This window comes from Paramacrobiotus metropolitanus, unplaced genomic scaffold (genome assembly GCF_019649055.1).
Source record: "Paramacrobiotus metropolitanus isolate TYO unplaced genomic scaffold, Prichtersi_v1.0 Parri_scaffold0000002, whole genome shotgun sequence".
Lineage (NCBI taxonomy): Eukaryota > Metazoa > Tardigrada > Eutardigrada > Parachela > Macrobiotidae > Paramacrobiotus > Paramacrobiotus metropolitanus.
The window spans coordinates 1,826,449-1,851,497 of NW_026570222.1; the positions used below are offsets into that span (position 1 = coordinate 1,826,449).

General features: G+C 40.8%; 4 protein-coding genes across 6 annotated transcripts; 1 reads left to right on the top strand and 3 right to left on the bottom strand.

Moving 5' to 3' along the window:
• Positions 1 to 233: 233 nt before the first annotated feature.
• LOC129590020 (stress-induced-phosphoprotein 1-like) lies at positions 234 to 3,657 on the bottom strand. Its single transcript, XM_055484996.1, has 11 exons — positions 3,495 to 3,657; positions 3,027 to 3,067; positions 2,692 to 2,901; positions 2,481 to 2,622; positions 2,078 to 2,225; positions 1,661 to 2,007; positions 1,497 to 1,599; positions 1,285 to 1,405; positions 889 to 1,147; positions 536 to 803; positions 234 to 466 (listed from the first exon to the last, which is right to left on the bottom strand). Exons 2-11 carry the CDS (start codon positions 3,036 to 3,038, stop codon positions 394 to 396), a joined length of 1,683 nt encoding a protein of 560 aa, XP_055340971.1. The 5' UTR covers positions 3,039 to 3,067; positions 3,495 to 3,657; the 3' UTR covers positions 234 to 393.
• Positions 3,658 to 3,832: 175 nt separating this feature from the next.
• LOC129590030 (uncharacterized) lies at positions 3,833 to 7,625 on the bottom strand. Its single transcript, XM_055485006.1, is given in 4 exon segments — positions 3,833 to 4,435; positions 4,438 to 4,773; positions 5,133 to 5,531; positions 6,682 to 7,625. Coding segments are annotated over 4 exon segments (1,662 nt in total). The 5' UTR covers positions 7,409 to 7,625; the 3' UTR covers positions 3,833 to 4,235.
• A 6,130-nt stretch (positions 7,626 to 13,755) lies between these two features.
• LOC129590108 (uncharacterized) lies at positions 13,756 to 22,450 on the top strand. 2 transcript variants are annotated; one of them, XM_055485131.1, is made up of 6 exons: positions 13,757 to 14,263; positions 14,367 to 14,781; positions 16,996 to 17,148; positions 17,610 to 17,904; positions 19,820 to 19,890; positions 21,139 to 22,450. In XM_055485131.1, exons 4-6 carry the CDS (start codon positions 17,628 to 17,630, stop codon positions 21,976 to 21,978), a joined length of 1,188 nt encoding a protein of 395 aa, XP_055341106.1. In that variant the 5' UTR covers positions 13,757 to 14,263; positions 14,367 to 14,781; positions 16,996 to 17,148; positions 17,610 to 17,627; the 3' UTR covers positions 21,979 to 22,450. The 2 variants fall into 2 exon arrangements, with proteins under 2 accessions (XP_055341098.1, XP_055341106.1); XM_055485123.1 differs by having other exon boundaries at positions 13,756 to 14,263; positions 16,996 to 17,904.
• LOC129590085 (cap-specific mRNA (nucleoside-2'-O-)-methyltransferase 2-like) lies at positions 22,343 to 24,778 on the bottom strand. 2 transcript variants are annotated; one of them, XM_055485090.1, is made up of 4 exons: positions 24,418 to 24,778; positions 23,186 to 24,264; positions 22,977 to 23,088; positions 22,343 to 22,757 (listed from the first exon to the last, which is right to left on the bottom strand). In XM_055485090.1, exons 2-4 carry the CDS (start codon positions 24,173 to 24,175, stop codon positions 22,468 to 22,470), a joined length of 1,392 nt encoding a protein of 463 aa, XP_055341065.1. In that variant the 5' UTR covers positions 24,176 to 24,264; positions 24,418 to 24,778; the 3' UTR covers positions 22,343 to 22,467. The 2 variants fall into 2 exon arrangements, with proteins under 2 accessions (XP_055341065.1, XP_055341057.1); XM_055485082.1 differs by having other exon boundaries at positions 23,186 to 24,778.
• Between the last annotated feature and the right edge of the window lie 271 nt (positions 24,779 to 25,049).

The window sequence follows — 25,049 nt, forward strand, 5'->3', positions numbered from 1 at the left end:
TCAGTTTCTCAGCTTTAACTTTTAAGCGTGAAAAGTCAGACGACAGCGATGTTACGCTCATACCCAGGGCGGTTGCCAATTGCCATCAACCTTCTTTTCTTGTCCGGAACTGGACCGGAAGCAAGAGCTCTTGTTCAGCCTTGTTGTTTCGACAAAAGCAGTTATTTCGTTGCACCGGTATTGACAGAAATCACTGCTAACGTTTAAGTAAATTTATTGACGAACAAACCATTGCATTTCGCGACATGCTTAAAACAGGTGCCACTTAATATGCACTATAACACTACGTAATGGTAAATATTGATTTTCCAACACCAGTAGAACAACGTTCAATATCAAACTAATTTCATGTGATCAATCTCTGCAGACCACGTATGGGAAATGTGCGGCTCATCAACGCATGCCAATTAGTCCAGCGTTGATCAACTTTTCGATTCGCGCAGCGACTTCTGGATTCTTCAAATGCCTAAAAAAAATTTGAAGATCTTAAATGTTCAGTATCTTAACGAGTAGTGGCTACTGCCATCCCACTTACTCTCTGACAGCATGTGGATCTTTCTGCATTTGCTCCAAAATCATCCTCATGGCAGGATCACCAATAATCGCCTGGACTTCCGGGTCTTCCATGGCCTGTCGACGCGCCGTTTCGGGATCTTTGAGGTTATCCACAACTGCACGCTGCATAAGATCTCGCGCTTCCTGGTTGTTTGGTTCCAGCTCCAATGCTTTCTCAAAAGCATGTGTGGCTTTCTGCGCCTGTTTCATCGCCATTAAAATACTGCCCTTCCGAATATATCCTTTGACTAAAATTACACAAATTTAAGCACAGAAGAACGAAAAGGAGAGAGTACTGTGTAAGGGGAACAGCATTATCAGTTTATAACTAACCAAAAGACGGATCCAATTTAATGCATTCCTCAGCGTCTTTCAGTCCCAAATTAAATTCCATGAGTTTTGTGTAGCATGCAGCTCGATTGCTGTAAAGCTTGGCATCTGTGGGATTTCGTTTCACGGCTTCCGAATAATGTTTCAAAGCGCCGGGGAAGTCGCCTTTTTTGAAGAGATCATTTCCTTTGTTCTTCTCTTCCTCCGCTTTTTCCGGATCAATGTAAGCCTTGTTCTCTTCCTCTTTTATAACTTTTTCGATCTATGAAAGGCGACAACTATTACGCGTCAGTATATTTACAGCACACCCAGTCCTGGACTCTTGGTGATACCAGTACAAAACGTTTGAATACTTCCCAAATAAACAGTAATAACAGTTCATGAATAGTAGCAACATACTTCTTGAAGTCGTTTTAACACATCCGGAGCTCGATGTTCAGCCAAAGATTTTGAGAGGAAAATCTTTGCATTCTGATTGTCGTCCATCTTGGCGTACGCATTACCAATACGAGCGAAAGCCCTGAAAATGAAAAAAATGGTACGCAACCCGTATAACGCATGCCGGTGGCCCATTACTTACTAAAAATGTCCATTAAGTCCGCACAACTTACTTTGCAACCAACTGGTAATCAGCTCGGTTTTCACGCCCAATTTCAATAGCTTTGAAGCACAAGTCAATACACTCTTGGAATTTTCCTTGCTCGAAATAAACCGCTTTAAAAGAACAACGGTTACGCAGTTTCAAAATCGAGAATATCCTTTTAAATTGTCTTACCAGCTTGATTCGTCATGTATGTCATGTTCACTGGGTCCAATTCAACTGCCTTTTCATAATGCTTTAAAGCCGTTTCGAAGTCTTTCTTCTTGTACGCCTCATTTCCTAATTCCTTCTCATCCCAGGCTTTGTTCTGCTCCGGGGACAGATTCGAAGGCTTTTCTTTCCCGGTTGGCTTTTTAGCCGAAGTAGCTGACGACGATGAAGGCGCCGGTTTCGATTCCGATGGGCGCGGTGTTGGGTAATCTTCGGTATCCATCTCGCCGGCATCCGCACCCATCGCACCAAGATCGATGCCAAGGAGAACGCTTAATGCCGACGACACTCGGGGATCGCTCAGGTACTGCCTAAACAATGAATTACATCAGTGATAACGTTATGCGTTTTTTTTAATTCTGTCAATAGTACGAGCAGTACATTAAACTCTGAGGATTGCGCTGAAGATTGGACATGATTAATTGAAAATCTGGCTGATTAACGAAATCTTTGGTCCGGGGATCGCTCCGTAGCTTATCCATAATACCAGGACCGGCGAATGGATTCGGGAATCCTTGAGATGGACGGGCTGCGAGAGAGTAAAATCAAAGCCATGACGCAAATTAAAATTAGAAAGTCTTTTAAACAAGAATACTAAAAAGCTTCGAATGCGATGTCTTTCGCATAAAATTTTTTAAAAAAGAGACAGTTTAGCGAAGACGTATGCGAAAAAAACACTACACTCCATCCATTAATAAACTACCTTTTATTTTCGTTACCGCTGTTTTCTTAAACTCTGAGGAAATTGCCAACAGCTATTACTGTAATTCAGCCTCATGAATACCGTTCATGGCAGATTGACATTCAGCCAGTCCATCCTTAAGCTGCTGATTGCCCGGTTCGTGTTTCAGGCCCTCTTCGTAGGCCGCAACAGCGTCAGGGTATCGTTTCAAATAAGCCAGTGCAGCGCCCTTACGCGAATAACCCTGCAAGCACCAGCCATCAGTTATAATGTTGGTAAACGCCACAACGAGGCTATCCCGACTGTATCGTACCTTCGACCACTGAGGTTTCAGTTCCACGGCTTTCTCGCCGTCCTTCAACGCCAAATCGTACTGGCCTTTTTTCGCAAATGCCGCGGAACGATTACTGTACAAAATTTCATTGTTCGGGTCCAACTTGAGTCCTTCACTATAAGCGGCAATGGCTTCGTCCACAAGATTCGCTTGCAAGGCTGCATTGCCTTTATCCTTCCACTCCGTCACCTACGAGTAGAGGAAAGCGATATATAGCAGTTTGCTTAGTGAACAGTCCGCTGCCTCTGTATTAAAAATTCCAGACTTTCCTGCGTTGCGGCGCACACTGTCACACTGTCATTGTTTAAACTTACCTTTGGATCCATTTTGCGGTTCGATCCACAAGAGTTAAGACCTACAATGGATATGAGTTTCTAGACGGGACACAAATATCTAAGCAAACGAAGAAATGAACTGACTACCCACGGAAGATAGTTCAAAGAATGCATACAATTGATACAAATAATTCTGTTTCTGTTTATAATTTTATTGTTTAATAAGCAGTACCCGTACTGCTGGAATTCTCATCACACGCTCTACGAGTAGATTATTCTTGCACGAATACATTAAACAGCTGGTCTCGAAGAAAACGTTTTACGAAAACAAAAGGTTCTTCTTCCACCTATAAACCATAAACGTTATTTCCAAAGGGAATCTTCAAAACCGAGCAAAGCAAGACTTCTGAATTCCACTTTACCAAGACTTACCGTCACTTACGAACTGTCAAGTTGTCAACTCACCAAAACATAACATACCCGAATAAGCTTCCGTTACACACTTACCTTGTTCAAACCAAATAAAAATCAAGCAAGTGAACAAACCAAAATAATAAGAATGTTACAACTGGAAAATATTCGCAATAACTGCAATTTAGAAAAATTATAAAATCTGTAAATCTACAATAATGAATGACGGTTTTGTGATCTCTTTTCTGTGTATGGCCGGCATATCTAGAATTTTCGTTTTCTTTCCGGACGAAACGGTTTCAATGTTTTGATAGGCAGGCAGTAGCATGGGCTACCGTTAACAGCTCCATTGCCCTGAGACTGAGTACGTTACCCGGTCACAGTACGTGCAAATTTGAATTATAATTATATTATAAGGCACACTCAATGTCAGAACTGTTTATTTTTGTGGAATGAAATACCCAAACTGTTGACGATTAACAACAAAGGTTTGTCTAAGGTAAGTCACCGTAAGTGGCTACAAATCTTCCCGAACACTTACGAATCGTATCGCAAAGATTCGTGGATCATCATACGCCAGAAATTATTAACCACCCAAGGCTGCAGCAACAACCGCTTAAATTGTGATAATAATTAGCACGACCTTTATATCCGCTTTTCACATTAATGTTTTTTTATTTCGATCACACTGCAATAGAGGCCAAATTACAAAAAAGGCAGCAGAAGGCCGAAAACAGCAGTCGCATGTCTAAACCACAGGATGCCAATCAACAGAAGGATTCAAGGTGGCGAAAGGTTGTCCGGAAATCGACCAAACATTTCGCCGAATCACCCATATTATATACCGTCGTCCCGTATTCGTTTTGGTAAACGCTGTTCAGCCGCAGCCAGTCGCCAGTACTGCTGCAGTCTTCGAAGCCAGTGCCCCCAGTATTTCCGGATTAAATTCAAATCAAAATGTATCACACTAGCCGGTTCACCCGTAGAATAAGCCACCACCACTGCACCGTGAGCAATTTGCAGTTGTTTCTCGTTGAATTTTCATCGAAATTCACAGCGCCGATGTAGGCGGCAACCTGCAGCGGATTGTCGTACAAGGAAGCAGCGGTTACCTTCTTGGTACCGGAAGTTTTCCAGTCAATCACGGATAAAGTGCCATCCAGTTTCACGATGCAGTCCGTGACGCCTTTGTAGCACAAGAATGGATGCACAACCTTTTCCTCAATCACTTCGACGTCGGAAATATCTTTGAAGACATTCTTCAAACTCTCCCAGTATCCTTCAACTGGTTTGGACACCTCTACTGACTGCGGCTCCATTCCCCGGAGGACACTTTCGACTGCCGTGTGGAACTGTTTTCCGTTGTCAAACAATTCTGAAAAAGAAAGAAACCCTGGTTATTAAAACCAATTTTTAAATTAAAAGCTTAATTCGCAACGATTGCCCACGAGCCCATTTCTTGCTTCCTTTCAAGATACCGTTATACCGGTAATACATGTATTAAATGCAATTTTAAAACCTACAGAGTTCCTACTACCTATTAATGAAAGTGCCTACTAGCATAACAAAGCCAACCTGAAGTTGTTTGGAACATAACCAATACGCACAGTTAAAAAAAAGCAATGATGAAATAGAACAGAAATTTTCGAAATTAGTGAAAATTCATGTATCTGTTACCGCATAAGCAATCAAACACACATCCACCATAAACAAGCATTCACACGTAAATCTTACGTTGTTGGAATTTCTGAAAGCCTTCCAATCCCAATTCTTCGATTTTACTCTTTTTCCACGCATCTAACCGTAGCCGGCTTTCAGGAGACATCGTAACGTCCAAAATCGTGGTAACGGAGGGATAACTATCCGGCCCAAGTGAAAGAGATGTAAGATCCTGGGGAGAAATTTGGAGTACCATCGGTGTTAGGAGAGAGAAGCCACTATCGTCGTCCACGTAATTCGGTCGCAGTTTGTTCAAAAAAGGAGACTGCGCAAGAGATTTTAGGTCCGCCTCCTTTTTTAACTGCACTATCCGGAACTCGGAACGGGCTCTGGAGGAACGGTTCGAAACTGTTTTCGAAACTTCCACACTCGCAGCAGATTCGATGTTCTGCTGAGAGATAACAAGGTTTTCCGCTAAAAATAAAGTGAAGGGTCAAGCATGAGAGAGACATAAGTCAACTCCTATTGCTAATGCTCACAAATTCGCACTTATTTCGCAGGCAGCGAAACGAATACAGAATAAGGGTAGGGTTGTTAACGGTGCGGTGCGGTGTACACCGGTGTGCCGTCGGTGCGATTTTGCAAAAAATCCGCACAACAAATAAACCGTGTAAAAAAAACCGCACCGGTCGGTGCGGTGAAAAATACAAACGCCCGCACAAATAATTTATCCACCGCACCGCACCGGTGTACACCCTTAAATTGCCCTGAGTTCCGAAACCAACAAATTGTCGACTCTTTTCCTATCAATCTTCCTTCGTTGAGCGGCCTTCTAAGGGCATAACTAGCAGCATGTATCCAGTCGTAGGTAGCAAAACTGTTACTTACAAAAACTTAAAATATCGAAAACAGTTTCTGTAACAATTTTTGTGACGAGAACAAACTCAATGTAGAGCGTGGAAAATCAAGCTGTCATATTATATTCTTGGGGAGCAATGCTATAATACACTTTCTTTCTCAAGGCAACCCAGTTGCTGCAGCAGCTAAGTTGAAACTACAGACTTTGAATGAGCACTGAGTACTTTGTCATACGTTATAGAACTACGATCGCCACAACCCGTGCTTTTTTTGTGGGCGTGAGCTCAGCGTGCAACGTCGTCGCAAAAATTTTATTTATGATAATTATGAATTTAAGAGTATCTTCGGTTAACCGGTGGTTAACCGGTGAACGTCAACGCGGTTTCCCAAACGCACCGGTGTGCGCCGGTGCGGTTTTTCTCGAAAACCGCACCGCCCATACCAATTTATTTTCAAAATCGCACCGCAATTTTTTCAAATTGCACCGGTGCACTGGTAAAAAACCGCACCGTTAACAACCATAAATAAGGGGCACCAAAAAAGGTTTAACATTATTAACAGTCATGCATTTCTTGAAACATCCACTGAGCCACGCTCGTTTCATGATTGTCGAAAGAATTAAATTAAAAACCGCTGCAACAAATATGACAAGTCCGACATCAATAAGAAAAAGTTGTACGAAACTACATATGTAGTTAACCTGCCCCTGCACAAATAATTATAATACATTTATATATGGAACTGCTCAATCTTCTCTCTTCCTTACCCTTAAATTCTCCCTGAGACTCATCCAGTAAACCAGACAGCGCTTTTAATCCCTCTTTTTCAGCTATTTGAATCGGTTTATCTTTTTTCTTTTCTTTTCTCGCGGCTTTCTTATCTGTTTTGTCGCTGCTTTTCGTCATTGGCTCCGGTGGTACAGGCAATACGTCGGACGCTTTCTTAAAAGGTCTGCGAGTTGCACTGTGGAACAGATCTGACTGATCCAAAATGAACAGATCATCGTGCACCTCTGGAGGCATGGGAGGAACGTGCCCTTGCATTCTTCTCTGCTTACCCGTATTGACCCACGTGCACACCTGCTGCAGCGGCTCGGGAAGAGTTTCCAAGCGCGAACCAAAGAGCAATGCTGACTGTTCGTTGAAATTAATCGCGAAATTCCTGGCACGCGCCCATGCTTCCGCAGATACCTCCTTTGGCATCTCGCCGCGAAGTTTGCCTTGGGGCACTTGAATAACCTTCCCGTGAATAGCTCGTGAATCTTCTTCGAAACGCTTTAGACTGAAATTTTTGTTACGGCGTCGCTTCTCAGCTTCGCGGATGAAGCGAACCTGCTCCTCTGCATCATCGACAACTTTCTTTCCCGTACTCGCCAACATTCGCTGCTCCATACTGCATAAACCGCTGAGAATCTTCTCCGTAGCCAAAGTTCCAGTGGAATACCAAGGATGACATCCTCGTTGAATACACTTAAGAGATATTACACCGTGCATAGTCGCAACAGGGAAGGCCTCCGTAATGGTCGGCTGTCGAATATATAGATGGAAATACAACCAGAGGTCCTGAACTGAGAAGGCATAAGACAGTTGTAAAAAAAAAGCAAAAAAAAGTAAGCGATGAAAGTCATAAAACAACACAAATTCATAACTACGCACGGTACGCAGTATCGAAACCAGATACTGAGAGTGCACAATAATATTATTGTGCACTCTCAATACACGCGCACAATAATAATATATATTATTGTGCACTCATACTGACCGTACTCAGTACTGTTAATGGTATCACAATACTGTAGCTGCCACCTCGCGCAGCCTGCGAATTTGCGCGGGATCTAGTGCATGTCTAGTGTTTACAGTGTGTCTACTGTTTTAAAAGTTTAAAACCCATATTAAAATTATAAGCTGATTTGAGCCTTGGTGAATTTAAAATTTAGTTATGGACAGTGATATGACTTGCACCTTGCTGTACACCGGTCTGTCGGCACTTTAGGATATAAAATTCGAGTGTGCTTAAGAACTACAGTATATAAGAGACCTGTGCAGAGTCTGAAAACTCACCTAAACATCACGGCTGATCTAATCCTCCTGGAGGGATTGGATGGGCGCTATTCACGCAATTCGGTTCATTTTATGGACTTGAGCGTCGTGCTCAGTGGCAGCGTTTACACATCCAATCTGCCACAAAATCCGTTGGAAGTTGTTGCTTTTCAGTGCCTAAGCGCAAGCCCAAACACGAAAATAATTAATATTACTGTACTTGAAATTAGAAATTTTAGCTTTTATCAAAAGGAGGGCTTAAAAGCAAAGCGCAGAGCGTATCGACCCTGATAACAGGTACCCGATTTTCTGTTATTATGGTTAAGATTTTATTATTGTTAGAATCTGACTAGCGTGTGAAACATTTTGTGAATTGTAAAAGGTACCACATATCGACATATGCCTCGTTTAAGAAGAAGAATTGAAGATGAATTTCTCTCGCTCGTACTAACTTTTATTTTGACCAAATAACAAATGAACCTTTTACAGATACCTTTCCATATGTTACACTTTCAGACCAGCAATGGAAGCATTACAAAACTATTTTTTGTTTAAAATGAAAAGTCAAGGACCGTTTTTGTCCTACCGAAACATGCTTACAAAGAAATCTAAAATATCAATAAATTATCACTTCCACTTAAGGAAAGCCTTTCGACAACACTAACATGAGCACTCGGGTTAAGACTATGGTTAAAACTAAAATCAACAATCAGGTTTTCACTTTGATCAGAACTAACGTTAGCACTCGGGTTATGGCTCCGGTCAAATTAAGGAAGTGGGCCGGTACAAGGTACCAAATTCGTGTACATGCACGAAAAGTTAACTTTTGCGCACTCCCAAACACATTTTTAGTTTTATTTTATGACATTCTGTTGCCAGATGATTTGTATACACGTTATGGCTGTTTGAAAATTCCAAAAAGTTTACCTGTGTACCAAAAGTCTCATTATGGACCGATCTACTTCAAATTTTGCACATAAATGCACACGGTCTTTCGTGTTTACAGCGATCTAGACTTTCATGATTTGCTTAAAATTTTAAAATGAATTTTAGAATTTTTGAAAGTCATTTTAAAATTCGAAAAACATGCTAGATCAGTGGATCGGTGTAAAACGATATTCATAGCCAGGTGCTCCCGAACCGGATGTTGCGCGCACAAACGGTTTTCACGCCCGTGTATACAAGTCATCTGGCTACAGAATGTCATAAAATAAAACCAAAAATGTGTTTGGGAGTGCGCAAAAGTTAACTTTTCGTGCATGTACACGAATTTGGTACCTTGTACCGGCCCACTTCCTTAATTTGACCGGAGCCATAACCCGAGTGCTAACGTTAGTTCTGATCAAAGTGAAAACCTGATTGTTGATTTTAGTTTTAACCATAGTCTTAACCCGAGTGCTCATGTTAGTGTTGTCGAAAGGCTTTCCTTAAGTGGAAGTGATAATTTATTGATATTTTAGAATTCTTTGTAAGCATGTTTCGGTAGGACAAAAACGGTCCTTGACTTTTCATTTTAAACAAAAAATAGTTTTGTAATGCTTCCATTGCTGGTCTGAAAGTGTAACATATGGAAAGGTATCTGTAAAAGGTTCATTTGTTATTTGGTCAAAATAAAAGTTAGTACGAGCGAGAGAAATTCATCTTCAATTCTTCTTCTTAAACGAGGCATATGTCGATATGTGGTACCTTTTACAATTCACAAAATGTTTCACACGCCAGTCAGATTCTAACAATATAATAAAATCTTTACCATAATAACAGAAAATCGGGTACCTGTTATCAGGGTCGATACGCTCTGCGCTTTGCTTTTAAGCCCTCCTTTTGATAAAAACTAAAATTTCTAATTTCAAATACAGTAATATTAATTATTTTTGTGCTTGGGCTTGCGCTTAGGCACTGAAAAGCAACAACTTCCAATGGATTTTGTGGCAGATTGGATGTGTAAACGCTGCCACTGAGCACGACGCTAGTCCATAAAATGAACCGAATTGCGTGAATAGCGCCCATCCAATCCCTCCAGGAGGATTAGATCAGCCGTGATGTTTAGGTTGAAAACTCTAAACGATTACTTTTATGATTGCGATCTAAAGGCAAGGGCATGGCTCCAAGCACTATCGGCAGCATCCCTTGGAACTTGCTTAACGACTCCAGCCTAAAGACAGCTGGTACACTGGTAGGCGGTATACACACCACGCCCGTGCATTTGAGGCGGCCAGGTGGATGAGCATGGCTACCATGGTTCCAGCTGCAAGTTCACCGCCGGACGGAAACCGAACCATGAAAGCCTCAAAGCGGTCATCAAGCGCGCCTTTGCGACTGAACTGGAACCTCCCGGAATCTCCCGTACACATGGCAAATGACCAGATGGTGTGACAATTTCCCCGTGGGAAATAGGAAAGGCCTGGGATGTAACCTGTCGCACCGCCATGGCCTTGTCGTTCATGGCAGCCACTTCCACTCCAGCCGGAGCAGCAGCAGCGCTGGCCGAGCGAGCAAGACCGGGAATACCGCATCATCACCCAGGATTACTGGTTTTCGCCGCTGTGCTTCGGGACCTAAGGAACATTCGGACCAGAAGCCACCCGGCTGATGAACCTGCTAGGAAAGATGATCCAGCATTAAGCAGGCGAACCGCGAGACAGAGTTTTGCGTCAACGGATCAGCATAGAAATGTAGCGAGGAAACGCGACATCTACCGTCATTATCATAATAATTATACGGTTGCATACCGCACTTTCTACAAGGAGTACCGCGTATTGGAACTGCCGCGGTGAAGAAGTGGTGTACATAGTACTACATACTATATATATACAAGAAACGGCTTCGGCTTTGCCTCCGCGTTTCTTGTGGTCTACGGTTGGTTTCTTGAATGATTTTGATTAATTTAGTATTACTGTGTGCATTATTTGCGATTACTATATGATGAACAGCAGTGTTACTTCAGTTCTTTACCACCTATCACGATTTGCGCTCACGACGATAAGGGTAATTTGGTTACTCACTCTTCCAGTTGGCTCTCCGCAGTGGACATCAGTGAGCATATTAGTGGTACTTCAGTTACTAATCCCCACTCGTTTCGTTACGTACCCACCAAGCGAGCGGTGCGAAACGGTTATTTTCAGTAGGTCGGTCGCCCACTCTCCTACCGCGGGCCGGGTTCTGCCCACGCGAATAATGCATAATATGGTAATTTGTCACTCACTATGTTCAGTTCCAGTAGGGGTAGCACGTTACTCGTTCGTCACCACTCGTTCGATTACTCACTCACACGCGAGCTCTGTGCACTGGAAAGTAGCGATAGTGCGGTTCCTCACCCATTCTATCGGGCTAGTAATGTGATCACTCAATTTGTACACTTAGTAGTAGTGATAGTTCGGCAACTCGCTCATCCGAACCCCTGTCACCGTACCCCCGTGACCCAGCCGCCAAATTAATACCCGTTTTTTAGGAATGGTATTTGTTATGAAGCAATTTTAATTTTTCTAAACTGTTCTTTGATTCGGTGTAGGTGGCAGCGGTGATTGTGGTAATTAATATTACAAAAAATTTTTAATTATACTTTTTATAATTCCTTGCCGACGAGGATGCCGTTTATTTTTCTGGTGTTCTTTTGTAAGGAATATGAATTTTTCGATCTGAGCAGTTCAACTGATTTGGCGTTTTCTGATCTGAAGAAACTAAATTATTTCGGATAATTATGATGATTAGTCACTGTCCTTAGTTTTGCTCGGACTGTAATGAAAGGTCAGCCCGTCGAACGATTAATATGGCTAGTTTCTTTTACAGGTTCCTTTAAAGGGCTTTTAACCATCTGTGCACTGGAGAGTAGTGGTAGCTCAGAGTCGTTATCATGATATCATCTAACGGGTTCCGTGCACGGACAGTAGCGGTTGCTCGGTTACCTGCTCACCGAACGAGCTCTCCTTCAAAATTAATGGGTTTTAACCAGCGCTCTTCTTATTCATAAGTCATGTTTTTGAGCGCTTGAAATTATTAACGATTTACTGAAATAAAGCTATCCACTAGCAGGATGGTTTGTGTTACTGCCAACTGGCATTTTTAGTTTTATAAAGTAAAGTTTAAACCTTTTTAATTTGATGATCTAAATAGGTTCCAGTTTAAATTTGCTGATTTTTTGCTCCTGCAACCGGACTCTGAAATTATTTTCAAGGTCACCTTGAGCTTTCAGCTCTACCACAGTTTCCAGACATGCTGAATCGAATGGCGTTAGCAGTTTTTCGATTAATTGTTCGATTTGTTCAAACCAGATCATACGGGGTTTTGCGTTGTAATATAGATCTTTTCCTTGATATATACTATATATATATCTATATATCTATATATAGATATACAGTACAATACATAATAGTGCATTAGCGCTGCAACTTGTATGTGTACAAATCACGATACATACATACAACTAAGACGTTTTCGCACTTGCCATTGGCTGGCCCGGCCTACTTTTGCCTACTTGTATAGATGTATGCGTGATGTGTACACATACAAGTAAGAAACGCAAATGCACTAATAACTTTCACCTCATCCATCTTGCAATCAATAATTACGGTTGTACGTACTGTAGTCGAATTTCCAATAAGTTTGTAATGGCGTCATTAACACTCATTATGCTTATTGGTTTAAAACTAGATACGTATTATTCAATATTATATGTGTAACTTGAACCATGAGGCATTTTTAATATAAATTTTGTTACTTTGATTTTTTAATTTCTTGTTTGGTAATTTTTATTTATTTTATTTTTCTTTCACTCAATGCGATGAATATAACCATGACTAAAACGTTGTTTGGAAAAAAACTTGGTAATATAAAGAATAATCGAACCAATGCATTTTAAGTCCTACATATCTGTACGCTGTAAACTAGGGTAGTAATATTTTACGTGAGATAAGTACTTTTTCTTTGGTCCAAAATTTTAGATTCCGGTGAGCTCGCACCACTTGATCCACCACAGAAAGTTGCTTACGAATACGGTTTCCTGCTGTTGAGTCCAAACGGGGTCAACGAAACTGCCGGCACAGCAGTTCCGTAATCTTCAATAATTACTACAGAATCTAATCGACTCATACCGGTAGTACAACGTGCCTCTTCTATCGTAACAGTTTGTTTGTGGCGTGCGTATAGAGTATAGACTTGCCAGTTGCCACTGTCGAAGCCAAGAAAAAAACGGCATCGTTGCGTCCCAGTGGGCTGGTGTTTGGTTCGACTGGCGTAACACTGCGCCAATCAAAAAACGAGTCACAAGGCCATCAGGCCCACATCCGAAATGAGTCTGCGCGTACAGTTTTGTCGCGCGACTTATCCTTACACGAGTTCATGTTCGATACCCTTTACCTGTTGTAGAGACATTAATTTTGATTTCCCTTGTTTCAGAATTTTGAGTCGATTAAATCAAAATCAAAATTTAAATTATTGTAATATAAACGATTAGGATGGACACTACGGCGTACCGGGTTTCGGTGGCGCATGACACTGGTGCTACCTTTATCGTATCGGTATCGATCAATCGTCGGTCGATAAATTTGTAGAATAAAATCTTGCCGATGTTGTAAACTGTAGTACTGCGAGAATACCTAAACACCATAAATTTTTTCACAATCTTTGTATTATTAATCTTGATTTGCCAAAGTTGCTTGCAATGTTTTATAAATTTTATTATACCTCTTGTATAATTTTCTAACCGAGACTCTGCAGATGATATGTCGACTAATTTGACACAGCTCTGGATCTCAGGTTACATCCTCAAATATTTGTAAGAAACGGATCCAAAGTTCTGCTTAATCCAACAGAAGTCAAGTGGCGTTTATGCAGGATATCCCACCATTCAAACTACATGTGAATGAAGTTTGCACTATGATAATGCATGAAAAAACCAAAGCATATACGGCGTGTGAATATTATGGTTCTTGTTCGTTCACTTCTACCACATTTAAATTATGCGACACAACAAATCAACTGTATTAATGCGTACGAGCGAATATACTGCCGGCTGACCGGCTGGATCACATCTCCGCAACTTGACGGTTTCACGCGGCCTAATACACGACTGCACTGTATTAACGCGGGTACTACATTGTAGACTCTTCGTGCGCGTTGGCCTTGCTCAGGGTTTACGTGCGATGGTGTTCGCCCATCATCTGTTCGTTGTCAAGTAGCCTGAACAACAGACTCGCGTTTCGCCATCTACAGACTATACCGTGCGCACCTGTCGCATGTAATTGGTCGTTGAAGGGTGCTCAGCATTTTTTGGTTGGCGGTTGGCGGGCTGATCATGGGGAGTTGATTAAGCGGGTAGGTTTTTCGTAATTCCTGGACCAAATTGTACAATAACCGGGATGAATATTCTCACGTCCGATTTGTGACGCCATCCCAAAAGCAGTACTTACTTTTGTAGGTTGTCGTTCCTGTTCGTCTCTCTTCCGCAGGTCACCGAGTAGCATCTATATTTTCCACCAGCGCACGTGTGCTACGCTTGTGAACGTGGACTTGGATAAACAAAATTTTTATTTGCTGGTCGTTCGCGTTACAAGTTAAAAATGACCCCCATGTATTCGGAATCTTTACTATGTTTTGAGGAAGCATCGAAATATCCTGGTTGAAGTGTTTTAATTTGTCGTGCATATACGACAATCATGGAATTTTAATAATCGATTGGAATATCCTCACACAGTTATTTAATTTGACGGATACATCTGCATCATTTTTATTATTTATGTTTGGACACTTGGTGGAAAGACAAATTGTTTTAAGGATTACCTATTTCTTTGTGACCAATGCATGGCATTTCAACCCCGATTGAAAATTTTTGCGTAAGTGTTCGCAGTACACCTTATTGGTAATTTTATGTAACATATTCTGTTAAATAATTTATGCTGTGCTGTAATTTATAATAATTTGCTATTTGTTACATATCATTTTTTGTATTTCTTGTGTATCTATTTTATAAGTTACAGAATTCTTCGATTAAGGTTCCAGTACTTACTGTACGTATACAAGAGGACTTGCGCTGTGATAGTCATGCTGACTATGTGCGGCAATGTGCCTACCTTACATAAGAAACACGCACCCATGTCCGTTAACCCGGCCGACGTTATGTTTTCCCAACCGTGCTACTTGACTCGATTTTACAGTATAATTCTGTGTTGAATTCAAACTTTTCATTTTTATAACATTTTATCTCGGAAAAATTTGAAATTTCTTTCAAATTTTACTGATCTGTATTTCCAATCGAAAACTTTCTCCTGAACTGTAAAAATTGCCGACACAGCTTACTTACATGTTTATATCGACTTCCTAAATTTTAGAAACATTTTATGGTTTCTAGGCGGCATGTTGATGATTTATATTGAAAAGCCGTTTATTTTATTTTGAAGAAAAAATGTGTGGCTGAGAATCGTTGATATCCAGTGATTAAATGTACTTACGTTGCAAGAACGAATATTCTCGAAAATTAGTACATGTTTATTTCATAACACTGAATTGCGCAATATATGCTACAATGAAAGCGCATCATTAATTGTATCAAACGCACTGAATCATAATTTTTCACAGGCGGACTAATTTCAAGCTGATGGCTCATCAGCCTGATTAGCGTACAGTTACACGTATTTATATAATTATATGAACTTCAATTAAGCCATTCCACCAGCAATCTGCACATTTATGATTCTCTTTTTAAGACAAAGCTAGATAATCCATGTTAATTGCAACTCCAGATCGTTAAAAATACAAACCAAAATTTTTGTAAGTTTATTATTTCTTTGAATAGTAGAGCGATTGCTCCATCTTGATCTTTCTGCAGTTAAATTTTACCGTCATGCGGCATGCATACGAAGGAGACTACTTATATACAGAGGCGACTAAATACGCGGCTTCATTTGTACTGTTCACGTTAATTATACTATGCGTCGATATAAGTAGGCGGCTTGATTTGTCGATTTGTATTGCAAAATAGTTCTTTCAGTACACTTCCATTGTAATTTGTCAAAAGTAGTCGAAAAAACAATACAGAAAAATTTAAGGGCATAAACTTACGTCAAAACGTGCGCGCATGTAATTTCGTCCGGTTGCAATAAGCAATGTCTGTGGGCAAGTAGCAAGTATACGAGTATAGCGGAGTAGTATATTATAGATATGAGATTTTCTGTTCTGTTGTATTTGCGTTTAACTTCCACGGTATTTAAATTTTTGGCCAGTTTTCCCCGTTAGGCAATTATTCCAGCAAAAACCTGCAGCAGCATGGGAAAATCATCAGAATAAATGAGCATTTCGAACTGAACTAACCATTAATTTTGCTTTTTATGGTGCATATCAACTTCCTGCAGTAAATACTGAAGTACAGGCGCTGCTCCAGTATAGCTGTATTTAATTTAACTGTTACGCAAAGAATAACAAGTGTTTTAAGTGCTGAATGGAAGTTCTAATAGTACGTATATCACGTCTGCGTTAGCCAAAAAATTAATATGAATCAGCCTCGGCGAATTGTTTTCTTTGTCCGAAAATCCGAATTACATATTATGTATATTTTAACGTCCACAATTGTTTGGCATAGGCTGAATCTAATACTGCGTCGGGTTTAACTTGACGCAATTAGCTATTTATACGAGTACACAAATTCGAAGAAGCAAGTATTTTAAAAGTAATTCTAATTTGAGCACTACAACATTTTTAAAATTTATTCTGCCACACACGCTGAGGGCAGTGGTCATTGTTATTTATAGCCACAAGATGGTCAGACAGATTTTTTAATTGTAGGAACAATGGTTCGTAAAGAAATTGCAATTACCGTGTTTACTTAATCTGTGATCTGGCGTTTATTTGTTTAACGAATGTGTCTGACAATTGTAACACATATTTTATTTAGCCCAGAAGTTATCAGTTACTGCAGTGTAGGTATCGAATTCGACTGTGAGCCGTTTGTGATTTAACACAAGTTTTTGCGCATAATACGTACTATTTGTATTTGCAGATTGTAAGCGGTAATTAAAATAAAGCTTTCTTTGACTCTATAATTCTACTCGTAGGAGTGAAAACAATGGAAGCGGTAGCACTGCAGCCAAGCTTGCCGCACAAACAGCAACAGCAACTTATGCATCATGGTCATTTGCAACTGGAATCGATGATTTACAAGCCCGGATTCTCGGACATCGATCCTCTGCAAAGCATGGAAAACAGCGGTACCTGTCTCTGGTTCTCGAAAACTAATCTAATTACACACAAATACCAAATTTATTCAGCTATTTTCCCAAGGCTGTTTTATTACCGGATTTGTGAGAATATGTATATGAGTATGATAGTTTCCATCGCCAAAACGCACTCTGGGAATATACCTAAGTGGTAACAGCACTTAATGCACTACTCGAAACCAGAAGACGGGTCATGCATCCCTCGGAACAGCATTATGCACTAAAAAGAAAATATAATGTTTTAGCTTTATTTGTTTTTCATAATTCTTGGTTAAAGGCACTTTGAAGGCTAAGGCTTTGAAGGCTTTGTTTTAAAAAGTGACTTTGCTTCGTTATAATTTTGTCATTATTGTTATAATTTTCACAACAAGTATATATCTGTAGGTATGCAAAGTTTGAGCCCTGTGGATTCTATCACTGCGAACGAATTGTCGTCTTTTCTATTTTTACAGGACCTCCTTCCGGTCACAATGCCCGAATGCTGCAGCAGAATGGCGCGGGGCCGTTTATTAACTCAAATGAACCATTTTGTCATGATGCCCTCCCAAACAGGAAATCATTTCGGCCCGCCACACGCCGCAGCCATGCCAGCACCTGACCATCTGCCTAACCAGATCGTAGGACATTACAACGGTATTAACGTTACGTCCAATGCAAATGCCGGTCACCAGTTCCCCCCTCAGCTGAAGAATAATAAGCGGGGTTCCGTTGATTATTCTAATGGGATGCCGGATTATTCGAAAACAGGTAATTAGCCTGGATTATAGCCATGTTGCAGCGCAGCGCGCCGCTGCGCGCGCCTCTCCTAATTTGGCTATAAAATTTTGCTACTTGTGTTAATAGAAATATTATTAATTTTTCTAATGACGATTACTATTAGCCGTGCGTGGAGAAGGAATCTTACATAACTAGTTAGGAGAATTCTTCCAATCGTAATTTAGCATTTCCGACATGGATCTGCGCTTTAAAGGTTATCCAAGAGCTGGCAGGAGGAATTTGACCAGCTTTTTGTAGTGTTGCTTAACGCGAAAGATATTCTTGCAAAACTATTAGCTCATACGAGTATATTGACGATGCACGTGTCACGCTTGGCTACAAGATTTCCGACAACATCTTTACTAGCGGAGTGCATACTCACCTTTTTGATCTGGACATCAGGATGTCAGCTAATGCACTTGTAATAGACTTTATAGCGATATTAAATAGTCTGCTTAGGGACTGTTGTTTTATTATTATGAGTAAAGGGCCTTTTGCAAATAAGTACTTTGTACAATGTTAGGTTACCGTGCTGTTATACGTTGATGCGACGATACCGACTGAGCAGAAGAAAAAACTGCAAGAAAAGCAGGCTCTTTGAAAGTAGATTACCTATTACAAAGCGGTAGCATTCGACTTACCTTCCAAATTAAATGAGAGGGCGATTGTGTTTGATTTTAGGAATTGTTAAGCAAGACTTAAGTCAAGACCTTGATCTCGAAAGGCATTATTGCGCATATTGAATTAGTTTTTTTTCGTGATCAGCCTTGCTACTAACATTGGCCTTGAATTTGTCATAAGTATTGTAAAAGTACGAGTAAGCAGCGGTAGAAGCTTGCTTTCCAAATTTAATTCGCCTTACAGCAAGGAATTCTAAAGCGAAAGCAGTAATATGGTAACGCACGGAACGGCATTGAGCAATGAGCATGCCTGCCATTGTTTTTAAAACGAAAATTTGTCGAAAGAAATTTGAAGTTCTAGTGTAAAAAAATAGAAAAAACCTCTAACCGTAATACTACCGTAGGTAAAAGTACGGCAGATATATGGACTTCATTGATATTCCTTACATTTGCCGGGGCCTTTACTGGGGCAGTGAACACTACATAAACGGAAATATAAATATACGGGTAATGTGATTAGTAAATACCGTATAATAACTATTGCATCATTTGTATGTAATGCCGATATTAGTAACAAGTATCATCGTTCATAAGAATTCAAAATGTCAGCAATCGCGTATGTAACCATAAGTAAAATTTGATTTCCCAACTTTAGACTTCCTACAAGTTCTCCAATTCTCCATCTGTATGAAAGTACTTACCTTAAATATATAGAATACTACTTTGTAGATCGTATACATAATGCAGGTATACTGCATGTCAGAATAGGTGCAATTATTATTATTTTATTTTAGTGTGTTAAATTGTGAATTTTCGCATTACTTTGTTAAATCTGGCAAATTTCCGTATAAATACTGCAAGTGCTACTGTGCTAGTACCGTGTACCGAACCATTCGGTCACTCGTTTAGTAGAAGTGCGACACAAAGGACTACTGCCATATACCCTAAAATCTCGCACACGTAAGTAATTAAGAAAATTACAGTACGAGTACCGTAGTACGGAATGTAGTGACTTGTGAGTGCGTAAATTTTTATGAGACTTCCGCTTTGATTCCATTTCATTTCGAAAAAACAGGTTGCAACGAAACCTGCAGGACATTCGCCGAGAAGTTTCATATGTTAATGCCAAGAATGTGTTTGCTTCGACCCGATTCACAATCATTACTGATACAATAAATAAGATACTAATGTCCGCAACGGCGCGGCTAAACATTTAGCGTACTGTACGATATACTTTGAACGATATTCACTTTAAATTATTGTTTATCTCTGAATTGTATTTGTAGCGGTGGAAACCTGGATGAATTCGCCTCGCTCGGTTACTTCCGACGATTCCATTGAGAATAATCAAAATCAGGTAAGAATTGCGTCTCCTAATTCCTGCAGCTGGAAAGCTGGCTGATTTAGTTGCATATCAAAAGTACTTTAAAGTTAAAAACTATCTTTATCAAAAGATTAAATGGTTGAATTAAATCACAGTAATTCAACAATTTGATTCAAAAACGGAAAAGCAGATTAACATACTATCAAGGCTTGGAGCAGCTGTCTTCATTAAAAGAAGTTGACAGGAAACAAGATTAAAAGAGTAAAACCGGAAAAAAATATAGAATGTTGCAAAATTGCAGAATGTTGGTTTAAGCGCTTTTGCATGAATGGTTTTAAAATTTGGTTTTGGATAAGTAATTGTTTGGTGAAGCGCGAAAACGTTTTGCACAACCGCGTATGTTATTATTTTTTACCGAGATACGTACCTGGTACTTGGTAGTACCTGCCAGCTAGCATCAAGCTACATGTAGAGTAAGCAATCATTAAGTTAACGACGAAAAGAACAGCGCGTTCGTTTGTTGCCCATGAATCTGCGTGGTACGTTGTTAGGCAGCCCCCAACGTCGATCACCTTTTACGTACACAAATTCCGTCATACGTACAAGACACAAGAGCTGTCCGATGCGATTGGCCTGACAGGAAATCCTACTCATAGCTTGGTAGTGCTGTTGTGGTCGCCAACGCGGTGCTGCGAGTTGTGTTTTAGAAGATGGGACTTATTGCGAAGTCTAATTATAACGTTGTATGGTATCTCCTCGGTATAAGTTAAGCACTTATGCTTACTTCCGGATCTGTTAAATTCTCACAAAACGAGTCCCTTGTACCGGGCTGTGCTGTTAATTGTTGAATGCTGTTGTAATCTGTTAAAAAATTAACGAGGAAGAGAGCTAATTAGAAAATAAAATAGCTCCTTAGTACAAAACATTTAAATGTAATCAGTACCAGAAGCCGCTTACACTAAGGCGATCATCGGCCCGTAATCTAAGCGGCAAATTTCATTGCGCATACAATATATATATAATCATAATTGTATCCTGTGGCTCAATTGTATCCTGTACAATATTAATAGAATAAGGGACGCACATACAGTACTCGCCAAAGAAATTATCAGTTAATTAGTTCCTTTTGCTACAATTTCGAATTCTAATTCCGTTTTGCATACAAGAATTTTACTGTAATCGAAAGCGTATATTAAAGAATATACCATGCGTGGTAGCAGTGAATGATGTGTAGTACGGTAGTACCTTAGGATGTTTTCGTTTATTTGTGCGTTTTTACAGAACATAAAAGGATTCCCCAAAAGCCTTGTGAATTATCCCAACAACGTCAAGCGACAGAATGTTGGACAATGGCATTCGCTGAATAATATTTCGCCTCAGTTCATCAGCCAAAATCCTCGCGGGATAAACGCAATGTCGCAAGTGACCTTTTCCCATAATCCAATGCAGTCCGGCGTTCCCATGGTACAACAACGGTCGGCATATTTGCCGGCACCAGCGGGAAATGTGGCGTTCTATGGCACACCGCGGATACTTGATCTCCAGGGTCAGGTTACACCCGCCATGCAGCATCCCCGTCTACCCGTACAGTACATTCTCCAGCCGCGGATGCAGCCCTTTAATCCGCGCATGCCCACGCCAGCAATGTCGATGCAAACAGCACCACCGCACATGCTGCAACATCAGCACCAGACTCCCTATGCGCCCAATCCAGCACAACAACAGCCAATGGGACCGCCACCGCCCACGGGGCCGCCGCCAGATCAACATAACTCCAGCGAAAAGAAAGCCCGCTTCCTTCGTACTGCTCAAATCCTGGAACAGTCGGGATTAATGGAATGTACATTGAAAACGGCGGCATTAATGAAGGAAAATGCCGCATTGCAGAAAGAAATTGATGCGCTGACAGCGGAAACCGAGGCCCTCATAGCGCAATATCTCAATATGCCCAGAGATGTGTCGCAAATGACGATAATGCACCAGATGCCTCCGCAATCCATGTTTCCTAACCAGCAACAGTTCACACAACCACCACCGGGTATGCTTCCGCCCATCCGGCAGGGAACAGCCACATCCATGACATCAGGGGTTCCGTATATGCATCCCGCAGGAATGATATGACTACCTTAAAAATTATATTCTACTTTGTTATACCTTGTTGATTGTTCCACGGACTGTAATCCCGACACAGCTGGACTGCAACGTCTCATCTTGTCGGATACGCCAAAATACCCCCACTGTATTAACAAAGGATTGTGATCCCAATGGTCACGGATGCTGTTGCGATCGTATAAAAGAAAGTTTTATTAATTTTTGACTTTCAGATGTTTTGTTGTAATATCGGGTACCATCGCTGCCTAAATTGCCTATTAGTGCTTCTTTGATTGCTCTTTCAGTGCAGTTTTATTTTTACTCTTTTTGAAATACAACAGATTTGCTGTTTTATAATTTTTGTATACTAATAATGCTCTGTAATATTTGATTACCGCTTCTGCAATAGGTGCCTAGTTTAAACTGCTTCCGATCTGCCCAAGATTTTTGCTTTGAATAATTTTCGCCATCGCACATGTTTCTATTGGGATTAAACTTATTACGAGTACGTACGATTTACTACACTGTATCTTCGACAGAAGCGTCCTCTACAGTTAACAGTTTATTTTCTTTCGACAATGGTGGAACTGGAGCGCGCAGTAAAAACTGCTGTGAAAACTGCTGCTTAGCGCGGTGAAAGCATGTTCGCTGTCTTCTGTTCCCCGAGGTGGAATAAACCGCCAAATTTGTCCGAATCGCTTCGGACTGGAACTGCGCAAATAACTGCGAAACGGTGTCCAATTCTTGCACAAATTCATCGCCGACGATGGAATGCATGTACTCCGAGGGAAGATCAGATGCTTCGAGATCTGAAAAAACCAGAGGATAAAAAGTGGACACTGGTCAAGCAAATGATTTCCGTCATTTCGAATTGACAACATATTTTCACTTTTCTTGAGCCGCATTTTGCCCGTTGCTTGCATGATGCAGCCACACATTTTGCAATTTCTATTGTGCACACTGCACATAAGTGAATGCAATCTGCTGGAGAACCGAGATCAAACAGAATGCACAAATTTCAGACTTACCAAGTAAATAATTTATGCTGTCAACACTATTGCAATCGCCACAAAAATCCAGGCATACGACATATGTTTCAGAATTGCCAGATTTGCTCGTTGGTGGCTTGTAAAGATTTACCTAAAATTAAACAAAAAAGAATTACCCAACCCTGCAAAACATATTTTTAGCGGTGCTTATCGTGCGCCGAACACGAGTCCGTAAAAATAAAATGCACCTTTAAAAAGCATCCACACAAAATTCTCAAGAGTACGCAGGTTTTCCATAGAAATGTTGTGAAAATCTTAAGCACAAAATTTCCTCCTTTCGTTAAAATTCGCAGAGCTGTAACGGCTTCTGCTAACTTCAACGCTGCCAGCGTTTCCTCTTGATCTGCAGGATGTTCGCTGCAATCCAGGCCGCCGTCCGCAGTAACAAGCCAAACGTCGCCCAGTGCAGTCTTCGCAGCCTCTACAAGGGCGCTGCGGTTCGCCCGCCGCAGTATGTCACCACTGTCATCTGCTCCGAAATGCCAGTTATGCTTCGTGCATCGTATAAGTGTGTCCTCCACAATCGCCTCCTTGTTCACCACCGTGTCGTAAGGTGACAAACTCGACGCTAACCACTTCCAAGATTTATGAATTTCGGGCAGTTTGCAGCTGAGAAAATGATTGAGTGCGGATACGAAAGCGCCGGGCGCTTCGCATAAATGCAGGGAAGAAAATGTTGCCGTTCCGTCTGATTTTGTTAATTCAGGATATTCGTGAAGAATATTCCAAAATTTCAGCCAAGCATTGGTGCCCAGCTCGAGGTCTTGATTGTTTTTGACATCATAACGCAGGAGCGATGCCAGATCCGTGTAATTTGTTAACGATCGCCATTCTTCGGGATCCATTTGTCCCACCTCACTCTTCACGGAGTTCAGATTTTCTTCAGTAATCCTGAAACTATCACGGAGGTAGGGCTGCTGCAGCGATCCCGTTGATGAGCATCTCTGTTGTGTCGGAATAAATGGCATAGGACATAAAGCAGTTAACCCATAGGTTCGCTGCCAAATCGTGCACAACATTTGCTGAAAGTGGCTTTCGAGGCTGGAAGTACTGGCATTTGACCAAAACCAAGCATCCATGGGATCATCCCGCTGATCGCTCTTGGCCTTGCGTTTACGCCGTTTTCTGCTGCGCTCCTGTTGTGATTCCGTGTTTTCCTCTTCTTGATCCACTGGCATTTTAGATTTACAGAACAGTCGCCTCTGGCTCTCCGAAGAAACCTTTTGCGGCGATTGGTCAATCGTGGCTGAAATCTTGATGAAACACCCTGACAAGACAGAAAAAGGTAAAAATATCAGCAGAACGGTGAAGCAAGAACGAGTAAAATCAAGAACGATAAAATATCATAAAAAATAGATAAAAATCATAAAATTAAATTTATTAAAAACAAAATGGGTAGGTAAGAGTCTTACCTACCTACCTTAATCGTATCTCACATAGGCTTATTTTGTAGAGAAAAAAATCTAGAACTTTTTAGTGTTTTTGAATAAATCGAAAGAAAAAGATTTCTATTCCAAAAAGCGGAAAAGATGGAAATATACGTCCCACAATAGGGTCTACGAGGAACCGCATTTTTAGCCGTGCCAGCCCGAATATGAGCCGAGCCGAGAAACCTAAGAAACCTAAGAAACCACAAGCTGAAGAACATAAGAAACATGAGAAAACCATAAGAAAACATCATCAAGCTTAAAAATTCTTAGAGAACAGATCAATACAGCCTAGTCGTTCAATACAGTTTTGTGTGGTACAAGCAGTCAATTAAACTGTAAGACACGTTGTAAGCGGATGGTGGACGAAATGAATGGTGGACAAAATGAACGGTGGACAAAATGAACGGTGGACAAAATGAATAGACACGATCTCTACGGCATACTTAAAGCATTGGGCCAGACACGGAAACTCGTGTGCGGTAGCCCTAACGTCTTAATCATCGTGACAGACGATTTTAGCTCATGTTCTGTGGCTTCCCAAAATTCTGAAAAGGTGTAACATGCTAGAAAACTCAAAATTTTTGAAAGAATGTTTCAAGTTTTATCATTTTCAGCGAGGCAG

Excerpts from the sequence above, each read along its gene's own strand:
- LOC129590020 (XM_055484996.1), bottom strand. Across the intron at positions 2,623-2,691 it reads TGAAACCTCAGTGGTCGAAG|GGTTATTCGCGTAAGGGCGC; the intron begins GTACGATACAGT and ends TGGTGCTTGCAG. Across the intron at positions 1,600-1,660 it reads ATACATGACGAATCAAGCTG|CGGTTTATTTCGAGCAAGGA; the intron begins GTAAGACAATTT and ends GTTCTTTTAAAG.
- LOC129590108 (XM_055485123.1), top strand. The coding sequence starts at position 17,544 with ATGCAAAGTTTGAGCCCTGTGGATTCTATCACTGCGAACGAATTGTCG. Across the intron at positions 17,905-19,819 it reads GCCGGATTATTCGAAAACAG|CGGTGGAAACCTGGATGAAT; the intron begins GTAATTAGCCTG and ends TTGTATTTGTAG. Across the intron at positions 19,891-21,138 it reads TTGAGAATAATCAAAATCAG|AACATAAAAGGATTCCCCAA; the intron begins GTAAGAATTGCG and ends GCGTTTTTACAG.
- LOC129590085 (XM_055485090.1), bottom strand. The coding sequence starts at position 24,175 with ATGCCAGTGGATCAAGAAGAGGAAAACACGGAATCACAACAGGAGCGC. Across the intron at positions 23,089-23,185 it reads TGTGTGGATGCTTTTTAAAG|GTAAATCTTTACAAGCCACC; the intron begins GTGCATTTTATT and ends GTTTAATTTTAG. Across the intron at positions 22,758-22,976 it reads CAGCATAAATTATTTACTTG|ATCTCGAAGCATCTGATCTT; the intron begins GTAAGTCTGAAA and ends TGGTTTTTTCAG.